This window comes from Haemorhous mexicanus, chromosome 5, assembly GCF_027477595.1.
Source record: "Haemorhous mexicanus isolate bHaeMex1 chromosome 5, bHaeMex1.pri, whole genome shotgun sequence".
In the NCBI taxonomy this organism is placed as follows: Eukaryota; Metazoa; Chordata; class Aves; order Passeriformes; family Fringillidae; genus Haemorhous; species Haemorhous mexicanus.
The window spans coordinates 77,063,124-77,089,265 of NC_082345.1; the positions used below are offsets into that span (position 1 = coordinate 77,063,124).

At 51.9% G+C, this 26,142-nt stretch overlaps 1 protein-coding gene across 18 annotated transcripts in view; it reads left to right on the forward strand.

The window, feature by feature from the left end:
* Positions 1-9,684: 9,684 nt before the first annotated feature.
* The window catches only part of TCF4 (transcription factor 4), a 137,825-nt gene continuing 121,367 nt past the window's right edge, over positions 9,685-26,142 (forward strand). For 3 of the 18 annotated variants that reach the window (XM_059847772.1, XM_059847775.1, XM_059847783.1), the window contains exons 1-2: positions 11,647-11,934; positions 13,572-13,644. In XM_059847772.1, coding sequence (XP_059703755.1) covers positions 11,833-11,934; positions 13,572-13,644 — 175 coding nt within the window. In that variant the 5' untranslated portion in view covers positions 11,647-11,832. Of the gene's footprint in view, positions 10,348-10,985; positions 11,129-11,247; positions 11,269-11,332; positions 11,612-11,640; positions 11,935-12,683; positions 12,970-13,091; positions 13,225-13,571; positions 13,645-26,142 lie in introns of those variants that run through there. The other 15 variants (XM_059847773.1, XM_059847781.1, XM_059847782.1 and 12 more) reach the window with 12 other exon arrangements.

A 26,142-nucleotide genomic window follows, 5' to 3' on the forward strand; every position in this document is an offset into this window, starting at 1 on the left:
TTAGGCCGGGGGACGGCGGCGCGCTGCATATTAATAAAAAGGCAGGCAGGGGAACAGGAGGGTGGGGAAACTGGGGAGCTTGGGCTGGGATACTGGGAAGGAATTCTTCCCCTGAGGGTGGGGAGGCCCCGGCACAGGGTGCCCAGAGAAGCTGTGGCATCGCAGGCTTGGAGCAGCCTGGGGTAGTGGAAGGAGGTGATCTTGAAGTCACCCCCAAGCCGAGCCAGTGTGGGATTCTACGGAGTGTCTTGCCTTGCTGTCACGGGAAAGTCTGCCCTGCTGCTATCCCGTCCCCACGTGGGTGTGTGCCAGTAAAAGCACCGAGGGAAACTGAGGAAGGAGCAGCTCAGCTGGAGGTGCTGCGATAAAATCAAAAACAGGCATGAGAAATCCCATTCCCTGAGGATTTTGGGAGTGCAGGGCCTACAGAAGCTGTTGGTTTAGGCTCAGAGACCCGTGAGCTGTGCTAAGAACGGGCGCTCAACTGAGCACAACTAAAAGACTCCTCCTGTTGAGCAAGCCCACGGATTAGATATGAATTATCCTGTTTACATTTCATTTAGTTTGATTTTCTCTCTATTTCCTATTTTCTAAATTAGATAACCCTTGCTTGATTTAAGGTAATTCGCCTTTACTGACTATTACTTAAGGCTAAGCATTTGCAAAGCCATTCCGGGAGAGGAGGAAAATTAAACCGTGGAAATTTAGGGTTTGGAGAACAAAAGGAACGCAGGGATGGAAGGGAAGCGATGATGAATGGGGAGCTGGCAACGCCTCAGCCCCAAGAGCTGCCTTTGACCGATGCCACGAGCTTTTCCAGACACTCTGGAGCTTCCTTTGTGCATCCTGTGCTTAAAAATTTGATGAGCCGAGCTCCTCGTGTATTTAGCACCAGTACAGCAACAGGGAGCCATAAGCAGGAAAATGGAGTTGGATGATCCCCCCTTTTTCTTTGGGAGAGATTATGGGCTCCGATAATTTCACTGCCTGCTTTTATTTCCACGTTATATTGCAGTTGCATCTGGAAATCGGGAAATTCAGTTTGGAAACGAAAAGGGGGAGGAGGGAAGAGAGGAGGGAAGTGGGGAAAAACACAAGACGTGGGCAGCAAAGCCTCTCTCTGACACTGCACCCTGAAAACCTCTCCCAGATGAATGTGGGATCTCTTTAGGAGCTGCTAATCTATGCAAAGCAAATTGTTTTGGATTTGCCCAGCCCATCCCTGCCCACCCTGTCATTTGTAACTGCTGCCTGTGGTGACAGAAACTCTTCATCAAGCTCCGGGCTACACACACACACACCTCAAACTCATTAAAAGCAGCAAGGTTTGTGAGGACACACCACCACTGAACCACCTCAGCAGCCTGGTCCCGAGGGTTTTTCCACGGGACAACCCTTCCCAGGGGTTACTGTGCCTCTGCCATGGGAGAATGGGTTGGATCCACGGGGGCAGGGCCTGCTGGGAGGTGTCCCCTGCTCCCTGGGCTGCCCAAGCACCCTCCTGTTGGAAAGCAGGATGTTCCACCCCGCACACAGACAAATCCTGCTCAATCCAAATGTCTCTGAGAACAATTTTCGCCTGGAGAATGTTCCTTCATTCCCATCTGTGCAGATCACAGTTTGAAATGCTGCCTGCACTTTCCAAACCCTTGCTTCACCAGAAAAAAATAGCCAGAGCAAACTATAAAAAAAAAGAAAACAAGGAAAAATCCCAACCTATCAAATGAATATGGAATGAAAAATAAAGGAAGGAGGTGCTGAAGCCATCAGTGCTCCTCCATTTGTTTTGCTGCCGGGCCCAGTAAGTTGTCCCAGTTCCCCAACTGGGGTTACACACATCCCCAGCCCTAGCTAGCTGCCCCCGGGCAAACCTCGGCAGTGCCACTGAGTCCTCCAGTGGAATCCTGTCTCCATGGCTTTCCCAAATCAATCTCGGGGCTGCCTTATATTAATGAACTGTCACAGTTCCCATTGTTTTCCCAGGGCCTTGCAGCTGCATTCTTTCACAGGTGCTTGGCAAATCTAACGAGGCTGGTTTGGGGTTTCAGGATAGGACCAAATCCCTCCTCCAGCAGATTACTGCGCAGTTATCCATGTGGAAAACACGCCTTTACTTTCCCTGCCCTGCCTCACTCCTCTTCCCCCGACCCCTCACCTTCCTCGTGCTTCCTGGTGATGAAACTCCAATCTCAGAATCCAGGAACGGTTTGGGTCGGGAGGACCTTAAAGCTCCTCTGGTTGCACCCCTGCCATGGCAGGGACACCTTCCACGGTGCCACACTGCCCCGAGCCCTGTCCAGCCCGGCCTGGGGCGCTGCCAGGGATGCAGGGACAGCCAGAGCCGCTCTGGGTCCCCCGAGCCAGCCAGAGGTCACCGGGCCACGGCCAGCTGGAGGCAGCTGACGCTGCAGGCTGGCTGCAGCAGGAGCTGCAGGATCCTCGTGCACCCAGCAGGGAGAGGCTTTCTCAGGCGGTGACTGCGAGCAAGAACCAGCCCTGAGTGCCCAGAGGTGCCAGCTGGAGGCAGCTTGGCCGTGGATGGACTCGAATTAAGCTCAGGAATATCAGATATGTCCCCTGGAGCCTCAGACCAGACGTGGAAAGGCTCATCCTACGGATCTGCTGGCTGCTGCACCTTTCCCAAGGTGGCCACGCAGCACCCAGGGACAGGCACGGGGCCGTGTCCCTGCCAGGTGGGGACAGGGCAGGAGGGCAGCTCGGTGACAGCTGAGTTTCCTTATAAATGATCTCATTTATTACAGAGCTGGACACTCAGCTGGTGGAAATCCCTGACTTCTTTCCCCCTAATCCCTCATTTCTTTACAACCTTTTCAGCTCCCTCTCTACAGACAACATAATCAGTGGAGCTGAGTCAGGTAGGTTGGAAAAGAGCTGCAGGATCATGGAGCCCCCCCCAGTCACCAGCCAGAGCACTCAGTGCCACATCCAGGTGCTCCCTGTCCCTTGGACACCCCCAGGAATGGGGACTCCAGCACCTCCTGGGCAGCCCCTTCCATGCAGAAATTCTGCCTGACTCTCCCCTGGCACAGCTTAAAGCCATTTCTTTGAAAAGGAATTCGCTTCCCTCCAAAACATTGAAACCAGTTTGCCATGAAAACGAGCTCAGGTCCTCATGTTCGTTCCAAATAGACCTGGAGATGACATAATTGTGTGTCCAGTGCACAGGATTTAAACCCAACCTCAATCTCTTCACTAAGCACAAACACTTGTATTTTTTTGTGAAGTTAGATTACGTCCTAGGCTGCTCCCAGGAAAACAAAGGTTGGCATTTCTATGGTTTAATAAAAGGAGATTAATATGGAAGTGAAACGAATCTACTGTTAGAAAAATGAGCAGAATCAAAATCCATTTAACTGAAACCTGCAGCTCTTTATATTGCAATCATAATACACTTAGAGGAGCAGCTTCCCTAAAAACTGGCCTTGTCACCGATAGCCCTTTATTCTTCCCTCAGTGTTCCTTGTCAAGGAGCTAATTCAGGCAGCTAATTGGGACAATAACTAATCCAGCCACGTACTCCCCCAATTATTTCCTTCTTCATCCCTCTCCTATTCTTATTCCCATGTATTTTTTACAGCAGCTTTTAATTCAATTAGAAGGACAAGCGACGGGACTGAGCCCGAGGGTCCCCCGCCACCGACGGGTCCGGGCTCCATAACAAACAGCAATAACAGAAAGGAGATATTAAATCAGATAGAAAAGCATTTATAACAACTACAACAAATTTTTGCCAAGAGTGGAGAGCCTTCAAAGAACACTCAGTCGTGTAGGGAATACCATAGAGGGGAAGAAACTGTTAAATCTCATCAGCTCTCCCAAATGATATTGCCAGAGAAGCTGTGGATGCCCCAGCCCTGGAATTGTTCAGGCTGGAGCAAGGGATTTGAAGGATCATCCCCTGGTTCCTCCAAACAGTTTTCCAGATTTACAAAATCTGAACAATTCCTTGATAAGAGATTGCCTTATTGTCTTTTCCGTATTCCTGTCATCGCAACCCATGGATTTCCATAATGACCTACATATGCCCATTACAAAAATTGAAAATACATGGAAAATCTCTTTACATCCCCTGCACCCCTTGGCCTTTTCCCAAATCCACTGTTTTCTCCCTAATGGACTGCAGTATTCCATATCCATTAGTACAACTGAAAATGATGACATTTCACTTTAATTGAAATCAAACATCCCATTTCATTAGGGAATTAGAAAACAAACCAAATTTTAATCGGAATTCAGGCAAATACAGAAGAATATTTTCCCTCCTCCATGGAAATCTGCAGTATTTCCGAGGCAATGAATGAAGGGCATTCTTTGCAAAGCTGTACTGAAATTAGCAAGTTTACATTCCCCTCTAAGCCAAACTAGCCTCATGTTGACACCATAACAAGGAAGCACAAAGAGAGAAACTGCATGGAAATTACAAGGTTTTTCTTGCTCCATTTTCCCACTTGTTTATTTTCGGCAAGTGGAGAAAACAAACACTTTGGTGACTGGGGGGTTTACCCTATAAAATTTATTAAGTTTAGCTATGTTCCACTTCTGTTTTATCACAAAAGCCAGTGTGGCAGCTCCGGATCACATGGACTCATTCATGGCATCGGCTACTGCAGCTCCATAACACCCATCAGCTTATTTTCACAATTATCCTGACAGAATCAGGGAATGGTTTGGGATTTTAAGGACTTGACCACTTGTCCACGCCCTATCCTAACTTCCCTTCCAGGGAAGGGGAGTCTAATAAAATATCCCGGGTTTGCTTCCTGTGAATTCTGAGGTGGCCAAAGGCTCCCCTGCTCAGCCAATTGTCCACATGGAACTCCTGTGGCCTGCTGAAAACAGGACATATGGGGACAGTAGAAAATCCAGAGGATTAAAACTGGAAAATGAATAATACCGGGGCCAGGGTGGCAGTTGGGTTAGCCCTTTTCCTGCTTAATTTCCAAATAAAACTGCACAGCCCGTTATTAACCAAATCCATCATTAATTTGAAGGCAGCATCCCTGGAAGTGTTCAAAGCTAGGTTGGATGGGGCTTGGAACATTCTGGTCCAGTGACAGACCCTCCCAACCCAAACCATTCCATGATTTTTTATCATTCCCCCTCCCTCTGCTTTTCCCCATTCCCTTCTTTATTTTCATTTCCAACACCTCCTCGTGCACCAGCCCCCTTGCGGGCTCAGCACTCCAAAAAAACATTGAAAAAGGAATAATTCCAACCTACCTTTTTTCGCGGGATGCTGAAGGCTGAGCGGGCTGAAAGTCTCCGAGGGTCTGATCACGGCGGAGGCGCTGAAACCCCTCAGAGTTTGCGGATGCTGAGGGGGCTGGAGCCCCTCACTGCGCCTCAGCAATGGCGCGAAGGCGAAGGCGGGAAAATTCGCGGGGCCTCTGAGGGGCCAGGGCTGGGCCAGAGCCCCAAGGAGGCCTGCCCGAGGCTTCAGTCCCTCATGGCGGAGTGGTGTGAGCTCCCTCAGGGCGGAGTGGTGTGAGCTCCCTCAGGGCGGAGCGGTGTGAGCTCCCTCAGGGCGGACAGGTGTGAGCTCCCTAAGGATGGAGTGGCGAGATCCCCCTCAGAGCGGAGTGATGTGAGCTCCCTCAGAGCGGAGTGATGTGAGCTCCCTCAGTGGCGGGATCCCCCTCAGGACGAGTGGCGCGAGCTCCCTCACGATGGAGTGGCGGGAAGCCCCTCAGAGCGGAGTGGCGCGAGCCCCCTCAGGACGAGTGGCGCGAGCTCCCTCACGATGGAGTGGCGCGAGCTCCCTCACGATGGAGTGGCGCGAGCCCCCTCAGGGCGGAGTGGCGTGAGCCCCCTCAGGGTGGAGTGGTGGGAACCCACCTCAGGATGGAGTGGTGTGAGTTCCCTCAGGACGAGTGGCGCGAGCTCCCTCAGGGCAGCCTGGCACGAGCTCCTTCACGATGGAGTGGCGCGAGCACCCTCAGGGCGGAGTGGCGCGAGCCCCCTCAGGGCGGAGTGGCGTGAGCCCCCTCAGGGCGGAGTGGCGGTAAGCCCCCTCACGATGGAGTGGCGGGAAGCCCCTCAGGGCGGAGTGGCGGGAAGCCCCCTCACGATGGAGTGGCACGAGCTCCCTCACGATGGAGTGGCGCGAGCTTCCTCCGGGCAGCCTGGCACGAGCTCCCTCAGGGTGGAGTGGTGGGAACCCACCTCAGGATGGAGTGGTGTGAGTTCCTTCAAGACGAGTGGCGCGAGCTCCCTCAGGACGAGTGGCGCGAGCTCCCTCACGATGGAGTGGCGCGAGCTCCCTCACGATGGAGTGGCGGGAAGCCCCTCAGGGCGGAGTGGCGGGAAGCCCCCTCACGATGGAGTGGCACGAGCTCCCTCACGATGGAATGGCGCGAGCCCCCTCCGGGCAGCCTGGCACGAGCTCCCTCAGGGTGGAGTGGTGGGAACCCACCTCAGGATGGAGTGGTGTGAGTTCCCTCAGGACGAGTGGCGCGAGCTCCCTCACGGCAGCCTGGCGCGAGCTCCCTCACGACGGAGTGGCGCGAGCCCCCTCAGAGCGGAGTGGCGGGAAACCCCCTCAGGGCGGAGTGGCGGGAAGCCCCTCAGGACGAGTGGCGTGAGCTCCCTCAGGACGAGTGGCGCGAGCCCCTTCAGGGCGGAGTGGCGCGAGGCCCCTCAGGACGAGTGGCGCGAGCTCCCTCAGGGCAGCCTGGCACGAGCTCCTTCACGATGGAGTGGCGCGAGCCCCCTCAGGGCGGAGTGGCGCGAGCCCCCTCAGGGCGGAGTGGCGCGAGCCCCCTCAGGGCGGAGTGGCGGGAAGCCCCCTCACGATGGAGTGGCACGAGCTCCCTCACGATGGAGTGGCACGAGCTCCCTCCGGGAAGCCTGGCACGAGCTCCCTCAGGATGGAGTGGTGGGAACCCACCTCAGGATGGAGTGGTGTGAGTTCCCTCAGGACGAGTGGCGCGAGCTCCCTCAGGACGAGTGGCGCGAGCTCCCTCACGATGGAGTGGCGGGAAGCCCCTCAGAGCGGAGTGGCGCGAGCCCCCTCAGGGCGGAGTGGCGGGAAGCCCCCTCAGGACGAGTGGCGCGAGCTCCCTCACGATGGAGTGGCGCGAGCACCCTCACAATGGAGTGGCGTGAGCCCCCTCACGATGGAGTGGCGCGAGCACCCTCACGATGGAGTGGCGTGAGCCCCCTCAGGGCGGAGTGGCGGGAAGACCCTCAGGACGAGTGGCGTGAGCTCCCTCAGGGCGGAGTGGCGTGAGCACCCTCACGATGGAGTGGCGCGAGCCCCTTCAGGGCGGAGTGGCGGGAAGCCCCTAAGGACGAGTGGCGTGAGCTCCCTCAGGGCAGCCTGGCGCAAGACCCCTCAGGGCGGAGTGGGGCGAGCCGCCTCAGGGCGGAATGGCGGGAAGCCCCTCAGGACGAGTGGCGTGAGCTCCCTCAGGGCAGAATGGCTCGAGCTCCCTCATGGTAGCCTGGCGCGAGCCCCCTCAGGGCGGAGTGGCGTGAGCCCCCTCAGGGCGGAGTGGCGTGAGCCCCCTCAGGGTGGAGTGGCGGCAAGCCCCTCAGGACGAGTGGCGTGAGCTCCCTCAGGGCAGCCTGGCACGAGCTCCCTCACGATGGAGTGGCGGGAAGCCCCTCAGAGCGGAGTGGCGCGAGCCCCCTCAGGGCGGAGTGGCGGGAAGCCCCTCAGGACGAGTGGCGCGAGCTCCCTCAGGCCAGCCTGGCACGAGCTCCCTTATGACGGAGTGGCGCGAGCCCCCTCAGGGCGGAGTGGCGGGAAGCCCCTAAGGACGAATGGCGCGAGCCCCCTCAGGGCGGAGTGGCACGTGCCCCCTCAGGACAAGTGGCACGAGCCCTCTCAGGATGAGCGGCACGAACCCCCTCAGAGCAGCCTGGCACAAGCTCCCTCATGGCACGAGCTCCTTCAGGACAAGTGGCACGAGCTCCGTCATGGCAGAGTTGCACAAGCTCCCTCAGGGCAGAGCGGCACGAGCCCCCTCATGGGGACGAGCCGCGAGCTCCCTCAGGCCCCCCACAGGATCGGCTGAGGGCCGGGAGCGGAAGAAACCCTTGGATGATCTATGGGAGCTGAAATACCCTCACAGAGTCTGATCGTGGCAGAAGGTCACAAAATCCATCAAGAGTCTGCGGGACCTGAGGCCTTTCAGGTAATTTCTGAGGCGGCTGTAACAAGTCATGGTGTCTGATGATGGTTTGAGGAGGGCATGTGAAACCCTTCACAGGGTTTGCTGAGTACTGGGCAGATGAGGAGCCCTGAAAGCCCTCATGGTTCTGGTGAGGGGTCTGAAACCTCTCACGGGGCTTGCTGAGGGGTCTGAAACCCATCAAACGTTGTCTAAGGGGTCTGAAAGCTTTCAAGGTGGTGTTTGCTGAGGGCTCTGAAGCCCCTCACAGGTCTGCTGAGGAGGCTGGAAGCCATCCTAGGTCTTGCTGTGGGTGCTGAAACCTCTCATGGGTGTGCTGAGGGTGCTGAGACCCCTCAGGGGTGTGCTGAAACCCTTCATGGGTGTGCTGAGGGTGCTGAGACCCCTCATGGGTGTGCTGAAACCCCTCATGGGTGTGCTGAGGGTGCTGAGACCCCTCATGGGTGTGCTGAAACCCCTCATGGGTGTGCTGAGGGTGCTGAGACCCCTCATGGGTGTGCTGAGACCCCTCATGGGTGTGCTGAGGGTGCTGAGACCCCTCATGGGTGTGCTGAGGGGCCCTGAAAGCCCTCATGGATGTGCTGAAGGTGATGAAACCCCTCTTGGGTGTCCTAAAACTCCTCATGGGTGTGCTGAAACCCCTTATGAGTGTGCTAAAAGTGCTGAAACCCTTCACGGGTGTGCTGGAACCCCTCATGGGTCTGCTTAGGGTGCTGGAGCCTCTCCCGGGTGTGCTGAGGGTTCTGGAGCCTCTCCCGGGTGTGCTGAGGGTGCTGGAACCTCTCCCGGGTGTGCTGAGAGCCCTCCCGGGTGTTCTGAGGGTGCTGGAGCCTCCCCCGGGTGTGCTGAGAGCCTCTCCCGGGTGTGCTGAGGGTGCTGGAGCCTCTCTCTCCCGGGTGTGTTGAGAGCCTCTCCCGGGTGTGGTGAGAGCCCTCCCGGGTGTGCTGAGGGTGCTGGAGCCTCTCCCGGGTGTGCTGAGAGCCTCTCCCGGGTGTGCTGAGGGTGCTGAGAGCCCTCCCGGGTGTGCTGAGGGTGCTGGAGCCTCTCCCGGGTGTGCTGAGAACCTCTCCCGGGTGTGCTGAGGGTGCTGGAGCCTCTCCCGGTTGTGCTGAGGGTGCTGGAACCTCTCCCGGGTGTGCTGAGGGTGCTGGAGCCTCTCCCGGGTGTGCTGAGGGTGCTGAGAGCCCTCCCGGGTGTGCTGAGGGTGCTGAGAGCCCTCCCGGGTGTGCTGGGGGTGCTGGAGCCTCTCCCTCCCGGCTGTGCCGAGGCTGCCGGCACGAAGCCGCCCGGGCCCGCTCCCGGCCGAGCGCCGCCGGAGCCCCCCGGGCAGCACGGCCGTGCGGCGGGGCTTGCGCGGGAACACGTGAGGGGCGAGGAGCGGCGGGGTCCCTCCATCTTGTGAGCCCCGCCGCGCCGTCCCGCCCGCTTCCTCCCGCCCTCCTCCTCCTCCTCCTCCTCCTCCTCCTCCTCCTCCTCCTCGTCATTGTCTGCGAGCGGCGGCGGCGGCGCTTATAAGGCGGCGGGCATTGCCCGGATGTGAGCGGCGGGCGATGCGGCTGCCCGGGCGGGATGCGATCGGCCGCGGCTCGGCGGGGGAGGCCGCGCTGCTGAGCCGGAGGAGGCGGCGGGCGCTGCTCTAAACTTGGACCAAGTTGGGGAACGGGCGGCCCCGCGCTCCCCCGAGGGGGGAGTCGCCTGGGTGTTTTTTTTTTTTTCGGGATTTGGGTTTTTTGGTTTTGGTTTTTTTTTAAAGGAAGGACAAGGAGGGGGCAAGTCCCCGAGAGCCGCGGCGCTGCGAGCCCGTCACCATGTGTCTGTAAAAACAATAGGGCAAAAGTTGTCGGACCTTCTTTTTTTCCTTTTTCTTTTTTCTTTTTTCTTTTTTTTTCCTTGGTTTTGAATTTTTCAATTTTTTAAATCTAATTTATATGATTTTTGTGGCCGGTGGCCGGGCCCCCCAAATCCCAACAAAGCCAGGTGTAGTGTGCCTGTAAAGCTGTGGAATAACCCGGAGCAGGACTGACACTTTCCCTACTTTTTGGTGGTTTTGGAGGGTCACATACGTGTGAGACAATAAAGCACTTTGGCAGAAGATTCCTCTCTTTTGATTTTGATTATTTTTATTCGTTTTTCTTTTTTTCCTTTTTTTTCCCCCCTTGGAATATTGTGAACATATTTGTGGCCATTTAAGGTAAAGTTCCAATTTGCTGTTAGACTAACTTGTCTGTGTTTTTTTTTTTTTTTTTTTTTTGCTTTCATTTTTATTTTTTGATTGAAATTGTCGATCCCGATGTGTTATTTAAAAAAACCAAAAAAAAAAAAGGAAAGAAAATGAAAAAAAAGTGCAAGTTCCGGGCTGTGTAAATCTATACATTGTATATACATTGCATAGCTACGATGTAACTACACGTGTGGGAGATACACCAAGGGGCAGACGCGGGGACTCGCCGCTTTATTTCCTACCGGAAAATGAACTCCGAGGAGTTCTTTTTAGTGGTGTCCGGCCTGCGAGAGGAAAATACGGAATAAAAGTGGCAGAGGGGATGAGGGAAGAAGGAAGGGCGAGGGGAGGGGAGCGGGGGGGGGGGCTGGCAGCATCCCCAAAAACTTGCGCCTAAATCCAAGGGGCTGCTTCGTAAAGTTTGCAGCGATGCTCTGGGAAAACGGGCAAGCTGGGCGTTGGGATCGAGCCGAGAGGCGGGAGTAAGGCGACCAAAACAAAGCGGGATTATAGATATAAAAAAAAAATATATAAAAAATAAAAAAAGACAGAAGGGAACGGGTAATCCAAAGGGGGAAAAAAATATTGTTCCTTTCGGCCAAGTGGCCGCGTCACGTGCGTCCGCGGCCCCGTATAAACGCGCTTGGCCATGTGTGTGCGCGAGCCGGGCGAATCCAAGGTGGAATCCTTGGAAAAGTGCGGCGGGAGCGGGCGGGAGCCGAGCGCCGAGCTCCATGAGCGGCGGCGGCGGGTACGGAGGCGGCGCCGGGGCTCGGCGGGCTCGGGGCCGCTGCGCTGGGCTGGGCTCCGCTCCCCTTTCCCTCTTGCCTTCCCTTCCTCGGCTCCCCTCCCCCCGGGCGCTGCCTCCGCACAGGCCCGAGCCGCTCCCGGGTTGTTGTCGGCCTTATCCCCCCCTCCCTCCTCTCCGCAAATTAGGAATCGGGGCTAATTGTCCCCACGCTGCAACCCCCCCACCCCTCCGCCCCCGGAACGTGCACTTCGCATCTCGCCGTGGCTTTTTTTCCTCCTCGCTCTTTGCCGTTTCTGCCTCCGAACGCTACTTTGCGTGGAAGAAGGAGAAGGGAAAAAGTTGGGAGCGGATGGCTGTAGTTTCTTCTCTGGGATCCTCATTCATTCCTCGCTGAACCTCCTGTTGCATAAATGATGCTCCGGGAGCGAGGCTTTGCCTTTTTTTTTCTCCTCCGGATTTGGGTTTAAGAGTGGATGTAACCGGGTTTGGCTCGCCTCTTTGGAAATACAATATCGCTTTTTTTTTTTTTTTCCTCTCTTGTTGTTGTGTTTTTGGGTGGTTTTTTTTTTTTTTTTTTTGCTGCCCCTCCATCTTTTTTTCCCTCCCTTCTTCTTCTCAACCACCCACTCCCCGACCCCCCTTGAAAAAGCAAAATCCGACTGTGTTTCCTGCAAGGCTCGGGATTTCTGATTGCGGTTATTTCCATGTTTCTAGGTTTGTGTGATTTTGCTAAAATGCATCACCAACAGCGAATGGCTGCCTTAGGGACGGACAAAGAACTGAGTGATTTACTGGATTTCAGTGCGGTAAGAAACAACGGTGGAAATTAGCAACAGCTGTAAAAAAAAATAAAAAAAATTCTAGCTGCTCTGTTAACAAAATAAAAAAAAAATCCAGCCAAAAAAAAAAAAAACCCTAAAGCAACAAAACCAACCCCAAACTGTGCTCTAAGTACATTGGGCAATTTTTAATCAGCAGCTAGAAGCACGGTAAATATATTTTTCTCTTAAAAAAAAAAAAAATCCCAACTGAGTATTTTTAGTCTTTCTGATTGTGTGTGATGGGAGATGCAGGCGCGTTCGCAGCTTGGTTTCATGTCTCGGACGGCTCAAATCATTCCTGCCAAAAGAAACGCCCCGAAAACTGACCATTTCTCATCATTCCATCGTACCGATATTGCACTTTTATTGTGCTTTCGATTTTCAAGCGTCGTTGGCACACCGACTAATTAATTGCTAATGACTCGCTGATATTCTCCTTTCGGTTCTTCCCTTGTTTCGATTTTGGCACATGGAAAGTGCAAAGAAATCCACGACCGTCTCAGTTTAAAGTTTTCCCTGAAATCTCCTACGGCTTCTGCTGGCATTAAAACTGCTCCGAGCTTCTCCTACCCGCCCTAGGCAGGATTTGGGAGCGATTTTCGAAGGAAAGAGGGATTTTTGTCCCCCTGGGCTGCTTTGGAGGCCGAACGTTGCGCCGGACGCGTGCACTTGTCTAGTTTTGTCAGGCTCCCCCTCCCCCTCCAGCCCCTTCCTTCCTCTCCCCATCCCCTCCCTTCCCCCCAATATGTCAGGAATATCTCTCTATCCACTTAGTTATTTATTTTGGGGAAGAGCTTTTGCTGGGAGAGGCAGGTCTGCTCCTAAAGCCCTGCGAGCCCCCCCCCTTTCCCCTGTGTGCTCCAGGCTGGTGCCGCCGCTCCAGCCTCGGCTTCTGAGGGATGGCTTGGGGAAGTTTGGCCAGGAATCGTAGCCTGCGGCAGCTTCGCAGCCCCCTCTCTGCTTGTCGGTGCACTTTTCCCATTTGTTCCTTGGCTTTTTGCAGGCTCTGACTCAGGGAAGGTGCGTATTATCCACTAGACACGTCGGAGAAGGGAGAAACCAATTAGGGTCGAAATAAATGCTGGGAAGAGAGAGAGGAGTGCGAGAGGGAGGGAGAGGGGGCGAGGAGCGAGCCTGGCTTCCAATTGCTCGGTGGGAGAGACGGAATGAGAATTTAGGGCAGGTGGCACTTTGCATTATTATTATTTGGGTTCCCACATGCCAGGCAAATCCTGGAGCGGGATGGAAATGGACGTTGCTACGTTGATGACCAAGGTTGCGACCCATCCCAACTTTTTCCGCCTTTGTCGGCGGGGAGAGGGGAGCGAGCCCCGCTTCCCAGGCTGGAGGACGCTGCTGGGCACCGGCGTGGCTCAAAGGCTCCGGCAAGGGCAGATTGTTTGGGAAGCTAATGAGCCTGATAAAAGCGGGATGCTGGTGGCCAGGGGCGCTGGGGGCTGCGAGGAATCCGGACGCCTTTGCAGGGCTGTGGGGGCTGACGATTCGGGGGAGAGAAACTCCTAAGGAATGCGCGAGGAACTTTGGACTGCCAGCGGACTCGGGAATTGCTCGTTTTACACTAGTAATGCCTCTTTGTTTTTTTTTGTTTTTTTTTTTTTTAGATGTTTTCACCTCCTGTGAGCAGCGGGAAAAATGGACCAACTTCCTTGGCAAGTGGACATTTTACTGGCTCAAGTATGTACCGTTTTTTGTTCCATCCGTAGTGAAAACGTTGGGATTTGTTTATCCATAGGCATTACCTTTGTCGTGGTGCTTTAATCTCTCGTGGGGAGCAGATTCGTTCGGATTGCAGCGGAATTATTCCTAAGCGCTGGTTACTCTTATTCTGATTTTTATTATTATTATTATTATTGTTATTGTTATTTCTACAAGCCTGGGAGGTTTTTAGAGCATCGCCGCACATTTCTGATTTTTTAAAAACCCCTGGACTTCGCCTCTGTTTAATCATTGCTTAAAATTGTTCTAGTTTTACAGTAGATTTATCTTTTCCTTTTAGTGATTTGAGCCCTGGAGAATTTTTTATTTCCAATTCTAAAGCCTCTCTTTGTCTGTCGGGGACCATAGTCAAAACCTCTTGTGTGCAAATTAATTTTGTGCATTAGAATTGAAGCAGAATTGGAGGCTGTTGCGGTTAAATAAATGAAACAAGTATCTGAGAATAAACAGCAGGAAAAAAAAGTCTTTAGGATTAGAGAGGGCTGTTTGCTGATGGAATATTTTTTGGGAATTAAATGATTCAAGTGACTTTCTCTCGCTGCTTAAAGCCAGGGCGTTTTGTTTTTAAAGGTGAGAGTGTTTTGGAAGAGTTTCCTGCGATTGAGGTGGCTGATTTGTTCCTCTGGCTGTGGTAGGGCTGATGGGCATCTCCCGCTCTCCCTAAAAAAACAGGAGTGGGATGACAAAAGCAATCTCGGAGCTCTCTGCAGCAGATCATACGTGGACAATAATTCTCTGGCAAGTGGAGTTTATAGAGAGCCTTTAACGTGCCTGACAAACGAGAGCTCCCAAAGATCCCTAGTGCACATTTCCTTGCTCTGGGATGCGGTTGCTCTCCCGTGCCTCCGTGCCCAGGTAGGCGCTTGCGGTGTTTTCCGTTCCCAGACAATTCCACGTGCCAGCACGCCGGCTCCTGCTCTGCCTGGGGAATTTGGGCAATCCTCAGAGAAACCTCTCCTTGCAGAGAGTTTCCTACCTGATAGCTGTGGCTTTGCTCAGTTCAAGGCTCCTCTTTAGTCGGTGTTTTATTAAATGCACTGGGGCGTCGTTTAGGGGTTTATTTCCAGAGCGGGATTTCGGCTCGGAACTTTGGTCTGCTTTTCTTCAGCTCAATCTCCACCTAAACGCTCCTTTTGCGCCTTTTATTCTATTTAGGCTTCCAAAATAACAACCTGGGTTTGTTTTATCTTCCCAAACTTGCTTCTATTGTGAGAGAGCAACTTGGAGAATTTTGCTGTTGGGCTGGGCTAACTTTCCAAACGTGAGCTGTAGGTTTGAATCCCAGTTTTTGTCCTTTTCTGACATAATTTTTGAAGTGATGAGGCCGGATCTAGAGTCTCCACTCTATTTGTTTTCACTGGAGTGCTTGTGCCAGACAAATCAATTTGTCATGCTCAGAGCCCAGTCCGTGCAGCAAGCACCACTTGGGCTGACAGCAAATGACTCCAGAGTTATATTTAATAATTCCTCTTAAACCTCATCTGCGGAGTCATTTGGATCAGGAGGACAAATTGGAGCAGGGAACAATTAAAAGGTGTTTCACCCTCCTGCAAGCTGCAAGCATCGGAGGAATTTGGACCCATCCTCACGTAGGCAGGAGGATGATTTCATGAACTGCAGGAAGTTAGGAATAAGGAGATAAAGAGCACTTAAAACAACACCTGAACTCTGCCACGGACAGAATTCCCAGAGAATTCACCCGTGGCCGGTGCTGGAGGATGAAGGAGAAGCTCGGTGGAGCGGCGGGCGCCGTGCGTCGCTGCTTGCGCGCACAATGGCAGCAAAGGGTGGCTCTGGAAGGGAAAACGAGGCAATTTCCCTCTTGCAGTATCTATTGCTTGCTCATTAGACAGGGGAGCTTGCAGCAAAAAGTTGGGGGTTCATTCCCTCCCGCTGCTGCTCCCGGGCAGAGGGAGGATGCGTGGCCTGAGGATGGACTTGGTGGCTATTGTTTGCCCAGGCAGGGATGTTGGGGCTTGGGAAATTGGGATTGGATCTGAGAATACCTGGATGCTGCTCCAAGAGATGCTTTCTGTGGCAGGATTAAAGGCAGCTCCATGAATAGTAGTCTGTTATTCTAATTATGCAGATTGCTAACGGGGAATTGCAGTCAGCGGGCTGGATCCTGCTTTTCCTCCTGGAAGTTCTCCCTCTGAAGTTTGAGCTGACCTTTAAATATTCCTCCTTAAAACCAGATTTATGGAGATTCTCTGCATTAACCCCAAACTTCTCTTACAGAGGGGAGAAAAGGGAGATTAAAATAAAAACCAGGCGCCTCAAAGTAATCCCAGGCAGGGAAGTGAAACTAAGTGGACTTTAGGAAGTGTGGGAATAATTCCTGCTTAAAGTCATCCCCGTGGCTTTTGGCTCAGCTAATCCGTGCTGCCGTGTTGTGATTTGCGACGTGCGAGGGAAAAGAAAGTAAAGCCCCGTTCCCTTTGAATCTTGAATTGCACAAACATGGCTTCTCCCCATGTTCCAAAGCGGGGAGGGCTGCGAGGGAGAAAGGAATGTAACCTGAGCTCCAGCCGTGACATTCCCAGGGAGCATTTTTCACATGAAAGGCTTTTGTCAGCCCAGGAAAGGACCAGGAGTTTCTGTTTGATGTTCGCAGGTGTTCGGCACAGGGCACTGAACCAAGGCTGGAGCCTCTGACCTGCACTGGGAGAACTGGGGGAGACTGGAGGCATTGGGAAGCAAACTCCCCTGGAGTTCCCTCCAATTTAGATCGTATTTGGAAAGTGATTTAATAGCTGTTACTTCAATTGAACAATGCACATTCATTGGGCTGAAGTGGGGGGTTGCTTTTTTATTTTTCCTGCTTTGTTTGCCCTTTTTTTAGGACAGTTGCCAAAAAAAAAATTCATTTTCTCACATCTACTAAAATTTTGGGAGGAGTTTGCCATGGCTTCCATCGTAAATTGATCAGAAATTTATCCTCATTGAAGTGTGAGGCACTATAAAATGAAGAGATGATTGCTGGGGATCGGATTTTGAAGGAGCTTTCCCCCCAAGAATTCCCCTGGTCTGTCACATTTGACATATTTCGGTTTTTTATCCCTTAATCGAAGCCCACATCTTCCTGATTCCCTTCAATTTCTGCTCCTTCTATTTAAAGGCTGGAATTTTACCTCCGTTTGGGAGCATCTGTTCTGGATTGCCCACTCTGTAGCTGTTTGAATAGCGTGTGGGTGGGAGCAGAATCAGAGGAAAGCGGAATTTTTATCATTGGCCATTGCCGTGGCCCAGAAAAAAGGGAAAAAAAATCTCCAATCTTTGCCTGACCAAATCAAGCAAAGTCCCTTTAAAGGATTTAAATCCTCGCTTTTCATTTTGCCATTAGTTTGATTAGGGCTTGGCCTGCATTAGAGCAACAAATTAATACATCTCTAACGAGGGAATCACAAATCCAGCGCAGTTTAAATTCCTTGGGTTTTTTATTCGGGATGTTGGGTGAGGAAATTCTAAGGAATATTGTGGGGTTTTTTTTAAAGTACAGTCTGGTTCTGGAGTGTGGCCTGGTGGGAAAGCTGCAGGATTTTGTTATTATTGTTTGATCATCCAAAAAAAAAAAAAAAAAAAATGGAATGAAAGTGAGGCTTTCTGGGGAAGATGTTTTGGAGCCTCTCAGGTGAGGCACACCTGGGATGCCTGCACGGATCCCGCTGCTCTCAGTAGGAATGGAGTCTGTGCCAGGGAGGATTTGGGAAGCCAGGGTTGTGTTCGGGGCTGATGGTGCAGAAATGCCATTCAAAAGAATAAAATGAGGGAAAAAAAATCCCTAGAAGGGAGATTTTTGATTAAAGACCTGCTTTTAGAAAGGAAGTGGTGCAGCAGGCCCGGAGCTGCTGCGGTTCCATGGGTGGATCCCATTTTTCACAGGATATGCCAGAAAACAGGGAGAAGGATGCTGGAGGTTGGGTGTTTCCTCTGCCCCACATTGCCACCTTTGCCAGGCAGAATCCCAGGGCTCAGGAGCCTGCTTGGGTCATGTTCCTCCTGCCTTTTCTCCTCTCCTCCTGCCTTCTCCCTGTCTCCTTCCCTATTTTCCAAGGCGAATGTTTCGTAATTATGATTAAGGAGAAGAGGAATGCTGTTACCTCCCATCCTCGCAGCTATGTTTACTTGAGATCCTCCTCCCCTGGCAGCCCCATCCCAGCCACTTCCGTGGGGGCAGCGAGAGAGCCACGCTCTGGGATTTGGAAGTGGTTCACTTGGAGGAGGAACGGGATCCTGAGTTCCAGAGAAGAAATCCTGGATCTCCTCGACGGCAGCAAACGGAGCGTGGCCCGCCAAGGCCGCTCCGCCGCCGCCTTGGGTCCCGCAGATATTTCAGTCTGGGAGCTGGCCTGGTAATGAAACAGATCAACCCAGCTCACTCATTCCCCTTGGAAAATGGAGATGGGGATTTTTAGGTGCTTTTTGTCATCCTCTTTCCCCGCTACCTTGTCAGGGAATATATTTAATAATTCAGAATTCCCCGTCGGAGCGACCGAAGCGCCCGCGCGCAGCCAAATGTCACTCGGCGTGGGGACACTCTGCCTGCCCTTGCCAAGTTGAGCAGGAACAGGAATGATGGCTCACATTATTCCCTGGATCTGAGGGATCTGGGAACAAAGTGTATCTGTTAAACCAGGCAACTTAGGCCTGCCTCCGAGTTCAGTGGGGAAAAAAAAACCCAACACGCGAGGTACAATTTGGCTTCTTCCCATTGGGTTTGTACTCGTGCCACTCCCAAATTCATACGGATTTTTGTCAGAGGAAAAAGTGGCTCCCGTGGCCTGAATCCCCAAGGAACACCAAATAGGCACAAATAATCCTGGGAACACCAAATTTTCATCTTTCACTACTCTTTTTTTTTTTTTGCTAGTGTAAAAGTAAAGCGATTTAATTTTTTTATCTCCCTCCCATTATTTAAAGAGAATTTGGGCATTATTTGGATATTTTCCTTATGTAGGAAGTCAAAGGATTTAAGCCTGCTAAGTCAAAGATTCGAGATCCCAGGAACGTTGTGAAGAAGCTGCTAGAAGTTTTTTTTTTTTTTTATAGGATCAGCGAATCTCTTGGTAGAATTGTAATGGGGAATAACTGAAATAGCACAGGAACAACTAAACAATGCACATATAGAATGGAATTAAGCTATGGAAGTTGATGCTGTTAATTGCTGAAATCTCTCTGGAATCTTGGAGCACTAAAAGCTGTCCTGTAAACAGTTTGGCTTTGAGCTTCAAATGATTCCTTTAGCTTTTTTTTTTTTTCCTTCATCTGCTCTGATAAACAAAGTCATTTTGGAAGCTCTACAGCTCAAACATTTACTCCTCGTGGTAAACTTCTTGTAGCTGGAAATGTGGGGCTCTGCAAATCCCAGGAAAAAGAGAGGACCAGGTGACCTGGGGTTTTCAGGGCCTGATCCTGCTGGGATTGAAATCAGCTCCGATCAGCCAACAACAGCTCTGCGATTTTATAAGGAGCGGTCACGGCTTAGGGGTCTTTTCCCAAAATATTCCCAGATACCAGGGTGGTGGACATCAGGGAGAAAAGCTGGAATAACCTGGGAATGTTTCATACAATGTAGCACAGAAAATGAATATCCATGTAATAGGATGTGCCATCTGCCAGTGGTTACTCCGTGGAGTTACTGCTGCACCTCGGCAGCCAGGAGGGATGGCAGCGCTTCATCCCGCTCCCCGCAATAATTGAATTTGCCCTTAATTATTGGGAAAAGTCGTCGCCAAATTTCCTCCCGATGCCGCCCCTCGGTCGGTGGCATCGAGATGTCACTGATTTTTGGTTGTCCTGTGCTCAAAATTCAGCTCTCTGTATTTCAGAGGTTTCCAGCCTGGAAATTCAGGCGCAAATTTTCATCTCAGAGCTGTTTGCAGGAAAAACTTCCTAGCAAAACAGTGTCCAAAATCTTAATTAATTTTTAATTTTTTTTTTTTAAATTTAAAGGCTGCTGTGAAATTTCTTTTCCTAGCAAACTCTATGAGGAAAAGCCTGGAGAGAGGTTGGAATGTCTATTCCTTCCTCCAAGGTAAACGCTAGGCAGCTGAGCTTCACCCAGCCAGGCGGATGGAAAAATGGGATCCTTTGGGTGAATTCCGGGCACGTCGTTGGTGTGAGAGCTTTGTGGTGGTCGCCACACCTTTCAAGACTACTCCTGGTAGTAATGGCAGTAGTAGCTGCGTCCCATTGTTGTCCGTGCGGGCGCGAGTCCGGTTTGGAACCGGCGCTGCCGGACTGCGGGATCTGGCCGACGCTGAACCCGGCCTCGGCTCGGGATTGGGCACTGCTGGGTGCTCTCCAGTGGGCACCGTGTCCTTTACTCGGGGTTTGCTCGGCCCTGCCAGCTCCGTGGCACAGCGGTGACCCTGGCACGGGGGCGCAGCGGGAGCCAGGCTCCCGGGAGAGGGGAAGCGGCTGCGGCTCTGGGCTCGCAGCGACGGCAGGTGCCATGCAGGATGCAGGCGGCATTCCTGGCAGGATTCCCGGCCTTCCTGCCCCTGTGCCCAGCTTCCCAACGGCAGGGCAGGGCAGTGCTGGGTGTGTGTGGCAGCCCGGGCTGGAAATCCTTCTTTGTCATGTACGCCTGTGACACCCCGCTTTGTCACACGTGGCGGTCTGCCCTGTCACGGGCGCGCGTGGCTCCTGCTTTATCCTCTGTGTGTGTGTGTGGCACGCCGCTTTGTCACGCGTGTGTGCGTGTGTACTGTCCCCTCAGTCACACAGATGTGTCTGTAGAGACACCTGCTTTGTCACACGTGTGTGTCCCTTTGTCATGTGTGCTCTGAGTTACCTACTCCATCCTATACGTGCGTGTGTGTCCTCCACCCTATACATGTGTGTGTATCCTCCACCCCATACATGTGTGTGTCCTCCACCCCATACATGTGTGTATCCTCCACCCCATACATGTGTGTGTATCCTCCACCCTGTACATGTGTGTATCCTCCACCCTATACATGTGTGTGTGTGTGTCCTCCACCCCATACATGTGTGTATCCTCCACCCTATACATGTGTGTCCTCCACCCTATACATGTGTGTATCCTCCACCCCATACATGTGTGTATCCTCCACCCCATACATGTGTGTGTGTGTATCCTCCACCCCATACATGTGTGTGTGTATCCTCCACCCCATACATGTGTGTGTCCTCCACCCTATACATGTGTGTATCCTCCACCCCATACATGTGTGTGTGTATCCTCCACCCCATACATGTGTGTGTCCTCCACCCCATACATGTGTGTGTCCTCCACCCTATACATGTGTGTGTCCTCCACCCCATACATGTGTGTATCCTCCACCCTATACATGTGTGTGTCCTCCACCCCATACATGTGTGTATCCTCCACCCCATACATGTGTGTATCCTCCACCCCATACATGTGTGTATCCTCCACCCCATACATGTGTGTGTCCTCCACCCCATACATGTGTGTGTCCTCCACCCTATACATGTGTGTGTCCTCCACCCCATACATGTGTGTATCCTCCACCCCATACATGTGTGTATCCTCCACCCCATACATGTGTGTATCCTCCACCCTGTACATGTGTGTGTCCTCCACCCCATACATGTGTGTGTGTATCCTCCACCCCATACATGTGTGTGTCCTCCACCCCATACATGTGTGTGTGTATCCTCCACCCTATACATGTGTGTGTGTGTATCCTCCACCCCATACATGTGTGTGTCCTCCACCCCATACATGTGTGTGTGTATCCTCCACCCCATACATGTGTGTGTCCTCCACCCTATACATGTGTGTATCCTCCACCCCATACATGTGTGTATCCTCCACCCCATACATGTGTATCCTCCACCCTATACATGTGTGTATCCTCCACCCCATACATGTGTGTGTCCTCCACCCCATACATGTGTGTGTGTATCCTCCACCCCATACATGTGTGTGTCCTCCACCCTATATATGTGTGTATGTATCCTCCACCCTATACATGTGTGTATCCTCCACCCCATACATGTGTGTATCCTCCACCCCATACATGTGTGTGTGTATCCTCCACCCTATACATGTGTGTGTGTGTGTCCTCCACCCCATACATGTGTGTATCCTCCACCCTATACATGTGTGTATCCTCCACCCTATACATGTGTGTGTGTGTGTCCTCCACCCCATACATGTGTGTATCCTCCACCCTATACATGTGTGTATCCTCCACCCTATACATGTGTGTGTGTATCCTCCACCCTATACATGTGTGTATCCTCCACCCTATACATGTGTGTGTGTGTCCTCCACCCCATACATGTGTGTATCCTCCACCCTATACATGTGTGTATCCTCCACCCTATACATGTGTGTATCCTCCACCCCATACATGTGTGTATCCTCCACCCCATACATGTGTGTGTGTATCCTCCACCCCATACATGTGTGTATCCTCCACCCCATACATGTGTGTATCCTCCACCCCATACATGTGTGTGTCCTCCACCCCATACATGTGTGTATCCTCCACCCCATACATGTGTGTGTGTATCCTCCACCCCATACATGTGTGTATCCTCCACCCCATACATGTGTGTATCCTCCACCCTATACATGTGTGTGTGTCCTCCACCCCATACATGTGTGTATCCTCCACCCCATACATGTGTGTGTCCTCCACCCCATACATGTGTGTGTGTATCCTCCACCCCATACATGTGTGTATCCTCCACCCTATACATGTGTGTGTGTCCTCCACCCCATACACGTGTGTGTGTCCTCCACCCCATACATGTGTGTATCCTCCACCCTATACATGTGTGTGTGTGTGTCCTCCACCCCATACGTGTGTGTGTGTGTCACCCCCCGATCCCAGCCAAGTGTATGTTAAAAACCCAAACCAAATCCCTCTGGGACATCACGGACACAGAGATCAGCATTTCTGCCCATCCACGAACGGTAAAACGCAGAAATCCCCGAGTTCCTTCTTAGCCATGGATGTAACCCCTAAGAAAACAGGGATTGGGTTCTTTTTGTGCTGTTGTATCTAAAAATCAGAGCGACTCCCGTTGCTGTTTTCCTGAAAATTTGGGATTGCGGGGTTAACATCGCCTGTACATTTAAATGCGCTCGACCTATTTGATAAATAACTGCTCCCAAGCTTTGGTGATATTAAATCCAGCTAAATAAGATTCCCCATGGAATATCAAGGCTCTAATTGAATCTCAGGGGTTCTGGGCCCGTTCACAAACAGCCTTTGAGTTGTTTTTGTTCCTGACGTCAGCCCAAGGCTTGATTGAATTATGGCCTTGGACTGCGGGAGCACCTGCCAGGGCCGCTGCGCCGAAGAGTCCGGCAGCATTTCCAGGACAAACCTCGGCGGGAAGTTTGTGGCTGGAATACAAACTTCCAGCCGGGGAGCAGAGCTGGCAAACCCAAATCAATTCCCCGCACTCTCCTCTTCCCTCTGTGCTGCCCCTGTTCGAGGGTATGGAGCAGGGGCTGAAATATTGGGATCTAACACAGAGCAGACTCGTTTCTTTGGGATTTCAGGAACAAAGACAGGCAGGGAAGAGGCTGGGGCAGAGCCAGGCGCTGTAATCCCGGTGGATTTTGGAAATGCCTGGGAGCACGGTCCGTCTCTGCTGAGACTTCCAGAGGGCACGGCCTAGTTTTCCTCATGTTTTTAAGGGACAAGTGACAGCAGGTATTTTGGGAGAGGCCACTGCGCTCCTGATAGGCAGAGACAGAAGTGGCCTGCGAGCCTGACAACAGCAGCACGTCCTGGCTTCGTGCACAGGAGCATCCGAGTTCCTTGCCCTCCTGCTTTTCCCAGATGAGCTGTTTTCCTTGGATGGTGCACAAAATGATGTGATAGGGCCCGAGCAGAGCCCGGACCGTTCTTTATTCAGCGGGGTCGGAGTTGTCAGCAAGCGTCGCTTCACTTGGGTTTTCTGTCCTAATCCCTTTGTTGATTTTATACTCTTTGGAAACATCCACTTACTTAGGAAATCCTGGGTCTTGTTGGATAAACAGAGGAAAATTCCCATTCCTAAAATTAGCTCTTTTGTAAACACCACAAATGAGAGCATTCATTTATGAACCGGCACATTCCCGAATGGACATCGGGCTTTTCCCTCTCCTAACGGTCCGCGTTTCTATTCCATCAATTCTTTTATTGCTATCCCATCCATTTTTTTGTTTCTATTCCATTTTTTTTCCCGCATGGATTCATTTTTTCCACACTGGAATCTCTGCCTCACGGCAATTAGCAGCGGCGCGGCGCCGGCTCTCGCTCGGCGCTGGCGTGGGGCTCTGCTGAAGAGCTTTGGTCAGCGTGGAGCAGCCATGCTGGGGTGCACAGCAAACCCTGGCAAGGTGCTGCTATCCAATGAGCAAGTTCACCTGGAAGGATCCCAGAGCAGAAAGGCAGAGCTTGGCTTTTAGGTGCTGCTTCCCTGGCAGGAACCTCCAACCAGAGAATCACTGCCATTCAATTGTCCTTTTCCTTTCAGTTCAGCTGAAGCACCAGAATATCCTCAAACTGAAAATCAATTTCTAAACAATGCGTACAAAGTGACTCATTTAGGATGGGGAAAAGCCCTTCATTAGCTGAGCATTATCTGAGCACTGCGGGGCGACTTTTGGGTTTTTGGGGGACAAAATTGTGTTTTTTTCAGAGTTGAAAGCTCTGCCATTGCTTTGTGGGCATTGGTGAAACACATTCCAAAACCAAGGGTACTCCTGCGATGGGACTTAGGCAGCGGCTCCAGCCCCTTTCATTTCAACCTTCTTTTGTCTTGTCTGAGGTGCAGAAGAAGTTTTTTTTTAACATTTAGGAGGGGAAGGAGGAAGTGAAACCCCTGTAAGCCAAAACTGAGCAGATAGAGTCATTTTTATTTGCATTTTTCCGCTCTCGGAATCCCCCTCCCTGCAAGGGCTTGTAGCCATCAAACCCCAGTATCTGACTAGAAGGGGAGGATGACTTTTATTAAATATGATATTGAAACTTTAAATAGAGATAAAACTGGTTTCTAGCATCTTTTGAAGTGTAAAATAATTCCTGTGGCTCTCGGGGCACAATAGTGATGTTGATAAACAGGGCAGGCCCTAATGTTGAGTTGTTCTTTCCTTAATCCAAAAGAGCAGGAGCTTAAATAGAAAGTGCAGGATTATAAAAGAAGCAGCTTTATTCCTTTTTATTTTTTTAGAAGAGAAAGTTGTTTCCTCTTATTCAGCTCAGCGCCGGAAAAATCAACCCGCGGTGGTGTCCAGAGGGGTGGGATGGAGCCCTCACAGGGAATGCTGAAGGCTCCCCCGTGCTGTGTGCTCACTGGGATCACTCTGGAATTTTATTAAGAATATTTCCAACCATGTTTTGCTGCTTTAAGCCCCTTGCCTTGCCCGTTGCTGTCGGCGAGAGCTGCCTCGGGTGGGAATTGCAATAATCTGTCGAGCAGACTCCCATTTGCTCAGAATTCGGTTGGAAAAGGGCAAAAAAAAAAGCTGAATAAGGCCAGGAGTGGATTCAAAGCTTCGAGCTGCCAGCGAAGGCAGGGATTGGAGGCACAGCATTGTTCCTGAGAGCCAGGGAAGGGAAGGAAGGGAAGGGAGGCCGGGCTGCTGGCTCGTGTCACAGATGGCACCCATCTCCCTCAAACAGCGGCGTCTGAATCGAGCGGAAGCATCGAGGTGCCTCCCTGGAGATAAGGCAGCTTTATCTGCCTTGAAGATAAGGGTTTAAGGTGCTTCTTTCAAGGGATCTGCCTTCATCCCGCTTGTCTCGGGGAGCGCGGCCCTGCTTTGAGGCGCTGGAGTTAAATGGGATCAATGCCATCCCATCCCGCTGAAATCCCCATTTTGTGCGAGTCCCTGTTGGTTTTTAGAGCCTCAAACTCTTTGGCTGTCTCTGCAGAACGAGGAGCCCACCCGATCCAGCCCAGGCTGCGGCGTTTTCCCTTCTTATTTATGGATTTATTACATTTATCCCATTTATTAAAGACTGCCACTGCGCTCGGTGTTGTGCTTTTGCGAGGGTTAATTGGTTCCAGTTGCAGAGTTAATTGATTTCGCTTGGCTCCCAAGGAGGAGATGTGAAATGGAGGCTCTTCCGAGGGTGACACTTCCCGGGAGAGGCAAACACCTCCTCTCCCCTTCCTGCGAGCTACAATTCGCCTTTGCACCTAAAAGAGAGGGAGGATTTGCCTCCTCACCGTTTCATCTCATCCTAGAAAATTCCTTCCAAGTGGCAGGGAGTCTCTGCACTCCTCAACATCCTCAGCATTGGCAGCTTTGGATTTGCTTCCAAGGCAGTGACTAATAGCAACAGATTCCAACTCGTTATTCCGACACTTTTGACTCAGTCCCAAATTTGCCTTCCATCCACCAGCTCTTCTGCTCTGCCCAAATCATTGTGACAACTTCTTTTTTCCAGCTTGAAAAGGGGATCTTTAGAGTTTCCTGGAAAAACTTCTCATTTAATGGTGGTTCTGTATGGA